General features: G+C 32.1%; 1 protein-coding gene across 2 annotated transcripts; it reads right to left on the bottom strand.

Annotated features, from left to right (window-relative positions):
- Window positions 1-2,609: 2,609 nt before the first annotated feature.
- On the bottom strand, window positions 2,610-12,103 carry LOC149780303 (uncharacterized). Of its 2 annotated transcripts, none has more exons than XM_089936364.1 (6): window positions 11,538-12,103; window positions 10,971-11,035; window positions 9,434-9,476; window positions 8,290-8,350; window positions 7,761-7,837; window positions 2,610-2,999 (listed from the first exon to the last, which is right to left on the bottom strand). In XM_089936364.1, the coding sequence occupies exons 1-6, from the start codon at window positions 11,706-11,708 to the stop codon at window positions 2,955-2,957; spliced, it is 462 nt and encodes a 153-aa protein (XP_089792490.1). In that variant the 5' UTR covers window positions 11,709-12,103; the 3' UTR covers window positions 2,610-2,954. The 2 variants fall into 2 exon arrangements, with proteins under 2 accessions (XP_089792490.1, XP_089792489.1); XM_089936363.1 differs by lacking the exon at window positions 2,610-2,999 and adding an exon at window positions 5,451-6,860.
- Window positions 12,104-12,666: the final 563 nt, after the last annotated feature.

The following is a 12,666-nucleotide window of genomic DNA, read 5'->3' as shown; positions in this document are numbered from 1 at the left end:
TTTTTTATTTATTTAGATTTAGATTTTAAAAAATTTAAACAAGGGAAGAATACTGAATTCAATCAGACCGTGTGTATAGCTTTATAAGTCTGGTCCAGCTATAAATAATAATATAGACCCTGACCTACAATCGCATAATATGCCGGCAGATCAGGGTCAGTGTTGTTTGTTTTACTAATTAGTTCGCACAAACTGCATAGACCCAGATCTGCATGTGCCTTAGTTAACTTTAGCTCTGGGCCTGTGCAGTTTGATCCGATTTAAAAGGAGAAAATATTACGTACCACAACCACAAAGTGTCCAAATCATTTGGAGAATCACAAAGTTTCTATCACGTGCAATGGACCTTTTTGGAGCTCAGGATGTCTGTTCTTTAAATTGAGCTACAATATTTCTAGAAACTATACAGCTGAATGGACAGAAAAAGCAAACCCAACCTCTGATAAGAATTAGCGGCGTGTTTTACGAGCGCATTTCAGAATTATCAATTTCTTTGGTGAATATGGTGGGATACCTCCAGCATTGTGATCTTTCATTTAGCCTTGTGGGCCGAGGGTGCTCAGTAGGTAGATCGTCGTTCTGCCCGGATCGGCTGTTTTGGTGTGCCATTTTGTAAAGGCTCTTACCTCCATTTTGCTGGTGTGATATAGTGAATGATGTGTTACAATTGCCTTTGCACCAATCATTAAGAACAAGAAAAAATATGTTATTTCATTTAAACACCTTTTAGGGATCTGTAAGTCTAATACGTACTTATAGAGGTTGTCACGTGCCCTATACGGTATTATTTCTAACACCGAAGAAGGACAAAAAATTTCAATTTAATATAACTCCGAGTCCAAGTCAGCAATCCCGACGGTCTAAGTATATACAAGACTCAAAGTAAAAGGTATTACAATTTAATAAATATAAATGTATTCAACTATTTCCTTCGGGCACTACGCCTCCTCCCAACTGGTTAGACCTCCCACGTGGTCTCAACTTGTCTTCCTTCTCTCCGATTCTTGGGTGTCGACTTTCGTCCCCACCCGGAAAGCGTATTGTGGAATTAGAAGGGACGTATAATCTGGTCTCCTTGCTCTAATCTCAGGAGAACTGATCACACTCTCACAGACCTTCCATCAGAATAATGGCGAATAAATTATCAGGTCAACTCACAAACTCACATTTAAATATTCCATACACGCTTGGTTGTACAATAATTGTGCTATAAATATAACAATATGTTACGTATATTGGATTTAATTCATACTTGATTATAATTGTCTGTAAGTTTTAAACTTTTTATTTTTAATTTCATTACATGTCAAAATAATGTAGTTTTGTTTACTTGGAACTCGATATTGTTTTAGAAAATAGTTTCAAATTTACCATTCAGTTGTAAACACCAAAAGTTGTTCTAGTTCCCGACCTGGATTTCATAAATCACTGAGTCAAGTAAACAGCTTTCTATTTTTATCTTATTCTTAGAGTAAAATGATTGGTTTTTGTCAAGGTCATACTGGGGCTACGTGCTTTTAGGCGTAAATACTTTTCGAAGATTCTTGAAAGTTGACCCTCATCCGGGAATTTGTTTTACGTTTCAAGTTACTATATAATCTTTGCTTATACAGATATTTCTCAGTTGGGACGTAAAGGTGTTTCGTTTGTTGTGTCATTTTGGAGTTAACATTTTAATATTTATTTGAATTATTTCGGTTCTAAAGGATAATTCTTTTTTATGGAAAAATTTGAGTGCTCATACTTAATTCTGTCATCGGATTATTGTTTGTGGCTAACACAGAACTTTAGACATTACAACACCACAATGGATACTATATACATCATCGTCTTCCATCTTGGATTTTTACGTCGATTTGTTTGGATTTGATTATTAAAACCGTAAGTCCTTATTTTTCGTTTTTACATAGTTTTTTCCAGGGAAATAAATTATTTATTAAATATTTCAAAGCTTATTGTTTTCACTCTTTGTTGTGTTACTGTTTATTAGAGCCTAAACGCGAAACAAATATTATCAACGACTTCTGCTACATGCATGCATTTCCCTAATTTTCAACTTCTCGAAATAGTAAACTCTCCTCAACAACATTTATACACATTACCCTACCATACGAATCATAAACGACACATAAAGTATACAAATACTTAATTATACGTGCACATGTCCAACAATGACCAACTCTGTATAATCCATAACCTCTCTCTCTCTCTCTCTCTCTCTCTCTCTCTCTCTCTCTATATATATATATATATATATATATATATATATATATATATATATATATATATATATATATATATATATTCATATGCTAATAAAGAAAGTACAAGCTCTAACACAATTCACTGATAAATTCAGTCATGTATTACGATGCAACAAAGTAAATTACACAATCCAACAATCTGCATACGATACTCTTGCATATTATGCATATTAATAATTCATTAAACATTGAAAATTCCATTTATAATTTAAAAAAGGTACATAATAAGGCATCAATATTACAACCCTAGTTTGGAGAGTAAGGCAAATTCGGGCGAATATATGTAACCTCAGATGTCTTTTGTTCCAAATCCAAACTAGAATTTCACAAGAATTCTTTCCCGCCCTTTTACGAGTGCACAACGTATGCTCTAGGAGTACATTTAACGGCTCTTAACTATGTTGCGATCTCCGACTTACGAGATTCACATCTTTACTAATTTTCTAAAACGAATAAACTAGCCGAAATAACGTCTTGATTACGCGGGAAACTCAGCCCTAAATTTTAATCACTCCTTTCCTATTGGCTATGGCCCGGTCTTTTTTAAAACTGCCGTGGGGTAATTTCTCACTTACCAGTCGCTCTGTTTTCCCAGTCGTGACATCGCTGACTTGGTGCAAAACAAACAAAGCTGGATTCGGACGCATATTTCCTTTTGAATTTAGCCTCGAACATGCCGTTGCGGAACGATTACACAACAGACAGGCAGTTTCTTTGGTTCGTCCACAATCGGGTCTATAGTCGAAACATTACATAACACGTATTAGCATATAGAGGTGCTCTCACTACGAAGTAACAATTACAAAATATGTGTATACATGAAGCCTGAACATTGCCAAATTTTACAACCAACGTTACACAGGTGTTCATGTGATGCTCTTGATACACGTGTGCGAGGTAATTATATTATGCTCTAAGGGCTTCATGCCCGACATACTGTACTTTTTCATATAGAGAACTACGCCTTTTTACGGATAGTCCACTTGAAGGTTATTATACGGGGTGTTTTGGTGCCTATGATAAAAATATATTTATGTCAAAATCTACAGCGAAAAGTTTTGGTGACTAGTTCAACTAAATTTTATACCTGAATTAGTTTATTTTCATAATAAACAAGGTGACAAATACACCAGAGCAACAATCACTGGGTGAATTACTTTCCTGACCACAATGCCAAAATACATCCTCGTTTGATAACAAACAGTATTGTTTTAATCTGCTTCCACATAACCGAGGGGCGAATGAAAAATATAGCTAAGATTAAAGGAGAATTTTTTGTCACCTGTTCCTAAAATAAGAAAAAATTTTTAAATTCCTTGTGTGAAAACCGCTCAACATAACTTAACCATACTTGACAGAAGTATCCTGGTAAAAGACGTCTTGCTTCAAATTATACAGATAAATTACCAAGGATGGGAAATCCTTTAAAGTTCTTTTTCAAAATAAATCAATAGCATTTTACCACACCTGACAGAAATCATCTTCAAATATGGCAGTTGTCATAAAATATAAAAAACAACATTTAGACGACTTCTTTACAACCGATCTAAGATGGTAAGAAGTTATTTGTGAAAACAAGTAGTGTAATGCCCTAATACCTGATGTAATTTTGCTTTTTAGACAAAGAATTTAATTTTAAAGCGGGGGGAAAAAAGCGGGTAAACTGGCGACTGGGAACAAAGTTATACAAGTTATCCCATACAGTAGAGTGTATCCAGATGCAGCAATTGTATTTAGCAATTGTGTCCCCCGAAATTGTTTTCGTTATTACTTTTGTGAACATGTCACTTCACTATTATTCTACATTTAACATTGTTTGATGTAGCGAAAATCAATTCAAACACAACGAAAACTGCTGAACGGCATACATTTGTATTTTTTATTGTTAGAGGCGAACTCTTGGATTGTATTCTTCGTAGATTGGGATCATAAAATATTTAGTTTCAAATCTGATTTAAATACCGCCGTACAGAGAGAAATGTTTACAAACATAACCTCATGGCTTTGTCTTTGAAAATATATTAGGTAATAGTGCTTCTTAATCTTTCCTGAAATGTTATATGATATTTGTCTAAAATTATTTAACCCAGAGCATATATGATCTATTTTCGTGTACATGTATTTATGATTAATATGAAATAGCTAGAAATAAGAACCTTTATGTAAAATGAAAAAAATACTTTAATAAAACTTATTTTTTCAGATGTCGGGTGTAGGAGCACTTGGTTTGCTATCATACATTCGGGACAAAGTCTTAAAAAGCTATATAAGGATTATTAAATACAAAGGACAATTAACACAACAAAATTTTATATAGGCGCTCTGAACTGTTATAGTGTTCTGAAATTCACACAATAAAATTCCACATGAAATTCATACTTCTGGGCCTGGCTATATCATATTGTGCAACCTAACTATATGTCAAAGTAGTGTCTAGTGTTTGGTAAAGATCGCTCTGCAAGAGAAAGTGGGGCAGGTCGTATACACGTTTAAATAAATGTGTGTGTGTGTGTGTGTGTGTGTGTGTGTGTGTCTCATTATTAAATTTCGTATGCATAGCTAGCAGGTTCTCGTGCGTCTCTAGTCCTTACCTTCGACATTCCGCTATTACGTTTTGTAGATGAACATACAGGCCGTGAGGGTTAGAGCTCTGCTACATAACTAGGCGATATATATTGTTATTGGCGGCACTGTTTCGAGTAACCTTCGGAAGGAATTATAACTTTCTAACATATCTGATTATATTGGTGTGTGAGTTAATATTACTTTATTGTCTGGAAAGGGGATGAAAACTTATTAACAAGTTTATCAGACTTATGCTACACAATCTTTGTTCTCCCAAGCGTATTTTGCTTAATATTTAGAACGTTTTGCAATTCATCTATTTTTAAAGATATAATCAGTAAATTTCAATTGGCAGATGACACGGTGTTTTTAAAGATACATTTATATCTATAAAAATTAAGAAAACTAACGCAAAAAGAAAATGGGTTAAAGGAAATGAATGAAATGCATTATATATGATTTCATCCAATTGTTGTTTAGTTATAATATATAGTGCAATATTTATATGACCGTAATATACATCGATATTCTGTATTGGAAATATCATAAAGATATTAATGTATATAGCGGATGAATATCAGTTGTTGAGTGAAAGGAAACATAGTGCAGGTAAAACAAATATCCATCACATCCATCGATGTTTATTTATAAAGGAACTTTTTTTGAACAAACGTTGAGTACCTACCCCACACATTTAAATTTAATATTATTACGACTTTATTGTTTTAAACCAAATAATAGAAAAGAGTGAGATTCAACGACCTTTGTAAAATTCGACAAATAAGTTATTCCCCTAGAATACAAAATGTAAATGTAACACAAAAAAACTTACTGTATTGTGAATTAAATCCCAAAAACTTCTAGAATTACAGACACAAGTCTTAATAATTAAAGTTCTGAATCAACTTTAATGGAAATCAAAATTAAGTGTCTCTGATGGCCCATATAATGCTGATGTGCCAACAGTCTTTTGTTGGAATACAATAATACAATAAAAAATGTTAAATCCTTATTTGAAATTTCAGTATATATTCAAGTCTTTATTTCCAAGAATGTTATTTTTGAAGAGCACTTTGCAATTCCAGAGTTGAATCACCTGAATTAAATAATTTTGAATAAATAAAATTCCACCCCAAAATAAACTTCTTGATAAACCAGTAATGCAGTTGATTCTGCTACGGTCTTATAGCATGAAAAAATACTTTTTCCGGTAACAAGATTCTATAGTCCTCTACCTGACCTCAGGTCACAATTAGCATTTTCTAAAAATAAAATTATCTAATGGAGATAACCTTATAGAAGGTTCAAAATGTTTGTAAGATAAAATCTTAGTCATAAACATTACTAAAATTATAACACACAATGTGTAATAAACAACAGGTAGACCCAGCAATTCATGGGAGATTTCCAAAGTTCTACACTCTGATTGAGATTATCATATTTACAACAAAACCAAAATCAATAATTCAGGTCAGGAAGAAAATAAAACTGATTTTGGACAAGGTCAAGTCCAATATATAATGTCACATTATCAAAAGCATATAATGGAATATAAAAAGTTACAAAAAATAACAAACGATGCAAATTAAATATACATACCAATAAGCATTGACCAAATTTTGTTTTATGACAACTGGTAAGCAATGCATGATGGTATTAACAATACGCATGATATAGTTGCATAGAGTTCATTATTAAAGCTAACATTCTGTCCATAGAAAACTGAAAACTACAAATATTGGAAGACATCAGAATTTCATCACTATAAATGTACATAGACACATTTTATCTAGAGCCTCAGATTCTTTTTTGCCAAATGTAACAATCATTATTTGCTTATATATATACACACAAAAAGACTCGAAATTGAACTTATTTTTCATATGTCCTTAGCTATAAAGCGACTGAATGTGTTTTCATGTTTTGGGCTACAGTATCGTATGTTTCCTGGAAAATAAAAACCCAACGAGATCAAGAAAGTTATTCACCGGCTGTCAGACCATAGAATATATCTTCAATTAGGATTGCATGCTGAAAAATGAAATGCGTAAATATTTGCTTAAATTTCCTCTGCTTATGATTTGACATTCCACCATTATAAATTGCATTTATTATAACCGATTTTAGACTACAAAATTAATAGAAATGAGCATCAAGCAAACATCAGTTGCATAATTATCTGAAACATAAAATTGTTTATTTCAGCCGTATCTATATGAATCATTTAAAAATGTAGATTTATTCTAAAAATATAATAATTTTTCTTGCTAACTTTTTTATGACGCATATTCACTTTCATACTTGTTTCTCTGTGTATAACTGATTGCATTGAAGTACATAAAACTAACCATCTTTTGCACCACCCTCCTATCGCAAATAATAGGAGAAATTTATTACACTAAATATTACATATTTTAAATACCCCATGAGTCACGGAAAAATAACATAATTGTGCGTGCTAACAATAATGTATTCAAAAGAAGTAATTTGTATTTTCTGGCGCTATAGTACAATATGAAAAAAAGAATATTCTTGTACACCATAAAACAAGGGAAGGTTGACCCAAAAGACGACAGACATCAAGTCCGGTGAGGTTTATCTGACATGTAATATGTTCGAATGAGCACGTTTTCTGCAGAGTGTAGGTTACCATAAGTGGATATGAAATCGATTTTGTGCATTTAGAAAGTGAAGCAGTTTTAATTGTTCCTTGAAATTTCGACAGTCTCTGTTTTTTTTTTTGTGTGTTTCTGTTTGCTATTTATGTGTGGAAATCAAACAGGCAATGATATAAGTTGTTAAAAGTTTTGAAGAAGATCTCGGTGTCAAATGTTTACAATCTATATACTTCTCATATGTTTCATTTTAGATTTAGGCAATATTAAACTACTACTAACTTTATCATAGTACTACCTTCGTTAATACGATTACCTGCAGGAATCTTACAGATGGTTTGGCGGAAATAAATTCTTCTCTTTGTGAGAAAGGGAAGCCTTTCTGTCCTTTTTCTGCAAAGATATAATCTCTCCATTACACATAGAACACAAACAAATGATTCATGATAATTTTGCTTTCTAACCTCAAAAATGATGATTATTTGATTTACCAAATAGTAAAGAAATATATAGCATCGATCTTTCTCTGCTGTCTACTATCTAATTAAGCTTTGATAAAGAAATCTCTCCTATTACACACTATCAGCAGGTGTGTCATCTTTATCATGGATATCATGCAGACAAAGAAAGCCGTAAAATAACAAGGTGCTGCTTTAATTTTTTACATGTAGGTGACTGAAACATTGTAATGTAATATTGTTCATGTATACTTACATGAAATTTTAATGTCTTCAGTAATTGATTGTCGCCACCTGAATAATTTATCTAGCAAATCACGTAAAATAACACGATCAGATATTTTCGTTATGTTTATTCCTGTAATGAAATAATGAAATAATCCATACCATTAATTAACAGAATCTGTTCTTTCAGGATATCGTTTATTACCGTTAGAAGGTGTTTGATCTGTAAGAAATGCAAAGAAGTACATTAGTTGCTCTTTACCAGAAACGTTAAAAATTTGAATTAGAATTATTGTTAGGCAATGACAAGTTTACGTGTTTGGTGGTTTTATTTTCCATGAACATTACTAAACTGTATTATTCTAAATTAACTGATACACATACAAAAATAAGCATTCGTGAATAAGCATGTATTGGGGAAGAAACTGCACGGTATACAATTACGATGAATGAGTCACTCAAAATAGCAGCAGATTTATATATTGCAGACATGACGCTAGTATCTTATTTCTCTTTGACCCAAAGTATTGATGCTGTATGTATTTGAAAATGGAAAGACAGTGTAACTTACAGATTTGCACAGGGCTTCTGTCTCAGAAGATTACGGATTTTAGTTAAATGTTTCAGCTCAGTCTTATATATACCCTTTAGTGAGGTACTTAAACCCTATATTGCACAATGCTTGTATTCTACGGATAAAGACCTATACAATTAGAGTGAAAATTGATTGTTCCAGCCTATACGACTAGAGTTTTGGGCTGGATACCATTCATTGGAAGTCTAAACCGCGCAAACACTGAGTCGCATACAGTGGAGTTATCATTTGAACTTTCCTGATCTCTTGAAAATGAGAGATGAATATACTTAATCATTGTCAGAATGCAGTACAAAGCTAAATAAGACTCTGATTTCAGGGATTATGTACTCACGTCGCTTCGTGCCACGGGCACTTTCGCAAGAGTTTTACAAGTACCCCTTTCCTGTTTTGCAAACAAGAACGTTTCCAAAGGTAGATAACAAACACATGCGACCGATGATAGATGTAAGATGAAATACCTTATGGTTTATATGTATATTTCTGGTCGAAGTCATGCAAAGTAATATCCGTAAAGCAATAAAATCGTGAACGACTGTTATATTTAATCTAAAATGATAACGATTAGTGGCTTCATGCAGATCCTATCAAGGTGTCAAAATTACTTAATGCATTATTCACATTTATCTGGTGAAATATAATAATGTTAAACTTTGGAAAGATTCGACTAATCAGTAACGTTTTTAATTTCTAGTGTAGTGAAACGCTTACGTCATTTGAACCAAAAGATGAGTTCATCTCGTCCACTTTGATGCTGAAAAATGAAAATAATTTCATTAATAAAGATTCCCTAATGTATAGATGTCCTTTTATCAAACGTAACTGGTACGAATTGGTAAAAGATCTTAATTAGTATTAAGGATATATTACAAGATATACTCTTTGCTAGAAGTCACATAATCAACTAGTTTTAAAATGTCAACCATTGCATAACAACTAAAAGTAGCAAATAATTGCATTATCCGATATATATTTCAGTTTTATTAACGTCTCATATATATATATATATATATATATATATATATATATATATATATATATATATATATATATATATATATATATATATATATGCAATAAACTGACCACTAACAGTGCAAAATTAGTATCTAACTGGCCTGAGCTCTTACAGAAACATAGACAAGACAAACAAATAAAACAGAAAAACGGTTATGTTTGCAAACTTTACATGACTGTTTCTGCAGGAATTAAACCTTTTAACTTCATTATGTTTCAACTAGTTTATTTCAATTTGTTGCTGATACTGAAAAATATATGTTTTGACCTAGAACTCGATGAGCCATAACGACATCTGTTATTTTATGTAAATTTGTGTAAGCGCAAATTATATCCCGGATATTTCGTTGTTATATCAAGGCTACTGCTTTCCTCACGATCACCTCATAAATGTAATGAATTTGATACTTTCATAACTGCCTTTTGAAATCAACCAGATAAAACTAAATAATTATCATCCACAGAAGCGTCCGAACTTTGCGATTTTTCATGCTTCTGCCAGAGAACTTCCATTTTAACAAATTTAAAAGTCTCTGATTTTAAGAACGAGTGCTTTATTGTAGATATCACTAGATAACTGAAACTTTTTATTATATTAGTTTTATCAAGTGTATTCATGTGCTTGAGAGGTTTTTAATACATCATGATGTAATCTGTTTCAGTAGGACAAATTACAAATTAAGGAATTTTTATGTGATTTTTCATTCACTAAAGTGAAAACTTTCCGTTCATTCTTTTAATATTCATGACCTTTCTTGTGGAGCGTAAACGTGCAGTATAATAATATAATATGCTCTATTAATGTTATACAATATTTTAAAAGTGGGTTTTAAGGTAGAATTTGTGGTGTAACTTCACTTCTTGTTACACATAAAGATCTAGATATTCAAAGCGTCAAATATGGCGATCATTGGTGAAGGAAACAACAAATAGTAGTGCACTTCGTCAGGATAAAACGGCATGTATAAGTAAAATCCCGCTTGCACGCAACAGCCAAGGTAACACAGAGATTGCAAGTGCTTCAATAACAATTAACAAAACGAAATTTATAGAAAACCCTCTGAAATTATTTTGAGCCGGTTTGTAATAAACAAGCACCCGGTAATCATTTGACTCAAGGTTTTGGAAACAATAAAGTGTTTATAAAGTGTTTCTTCAAATTGCATGTAGTTGTAATGTATGCAAGATTCGAGTAGATACTTGAAGAAGGATATGGCTCATTCTTACTCACTTGACATAATTTATTTTCCAGTACAGCGCATCAGTTACGGATATAGTAAAAGATATTTTAACATTCTGAAATATTAAAAGATATAGATACTGTCAAAGGGTTTGCTCTTTAAAGTATTGTAGCATATGAACATGATTTGTATATCTACTGCCAATGTACGTAGTTATATTACTTTTAATAATAGTAATAATATGAAGAAAAGGAACAATAATAACAATTCATATTTTAATTCTTTTCCTTTCTTTTATTATTCTTCAAAATAATTTTGAATATTACTGAAACAAAATAATAAATCAGCAAGTCAAAGTAAATCATCATTATTCTGAATATCGTCATCCTAAATCTAAAAGTCTGTTGCCAATTGTAACCTTAGTAACCTTCAATTTTGTATTCACAATTAAGTATTAGTTATTTCCATAATACATAATAATTTACTCGTGTCTATTTTAATCAACGTACTTTAATTTTTCCAACATTCAAATGTTTGTTTTTCTTCGATGGACACTGATATGAAATAGTACAGACGACATAACTATAAATGCACTGAAAGAGTGATCAGTTACTTACGAAAATGATGGACTTCGAGTAGGCTAAATTATTGTTCCGCTGACTACCTTTGAGAAAGACTTTTAAACCAAAGTGGACCTTCACGTCATCGGTAGTGATGGTCACTGTTGGGTTATTATTGCTGACCATACTAAACTCCATAATCCTATCTGAGGAAAGCAGCTGAAACATTATTTCAAAAGCATTTTAAAGTCGAAACCTTTATTTTCATAAATATTTAAAAGGTTTTTTAAGCAGGTTTTATTGTGAAATTTGTTTGGCTTACTATTTTAATAGACATAATTATGAAGAAATTATCGAAATGACTACAACAATAAAATGTGTGTTATAATCGAAAATACTGACCTTTCTAAGCTCGTCTATTACTAAAAGAAAGGTACTCACATCTGGAATCCCGATCATATCGAATATAATCTGTACCTAAAAAAAAAAAGTAATCACCTTTTACGTTTTTTTTTAAAGTAAAAATAAAAGACAATTAGAATTCAGCATTTCATTTTGTATCTGGGGATTCTGTATTCATCTCGGTACAATCTTGGCTGAAATTTCAGCGAACTGCTATTGTATTCCCAGCCATTAAAGCAAACCCCATCTAACCCCTCCCCACTATCCCACCAAATATATTGATCTACATGAGACGGCTAGCTTAAGTTTGGAGAAAAAAAAACATCAATAGAATGAGCTCTATATGGGATTTAAATATAGACTTTTTCCTGTTCTTATCACTGATAGACTAGAGCTAGTGCGTACCTCGTGCGATTAACATTCAAATAATATTGCAATTATATTGTATTCTATGAATTTCTAACATAGTTTTCATTTTCTATATTTAAAATACATATAAAAAAAACTGAATGAAATATGTGATGTTGTGTTTTGGATTGTATTGTTTGATACTGGGTTTTATAGTCTAGGCTCTATACCAGCAATTAAGATGGAACCCATTTTTATTTCCATTTATTGATTGGCACTAGAGCCGAAAGAGATAGAAGATGTCATATTGGCATCCTTTTGCGGCGGTGTCACTCTTGGTGATGAAGGTGTTTGTTTGAACCATCGTTGGGGTGCGGAAATGTACTGGGTTCGAACTGCAAAATTAAGTCAGAATCCTAAAGCCGCAATGGCGTAG

This window comes from Sinohyriopsis cumingii, chromosome 16 (genome assembly GCF_028554795.1).
Source record: "Sinohyriopsis cumingii isolate HCF-2022 chromosome 16, ASM2855479v2, whole genome shotgun sequence".
In the NCBI taxonomy this organism is placed as follows: Eukaryota; Metazoa; Mollusca; class Bivalvia; order Unionida; family Unionidae; genus Sinohyriopsis; species Sinohyriopsis cumingii.
Note: the sequence above shows the minus strand (reverse complement) of the source record. Positions and strands in the feature narration are given on the sequence as shown.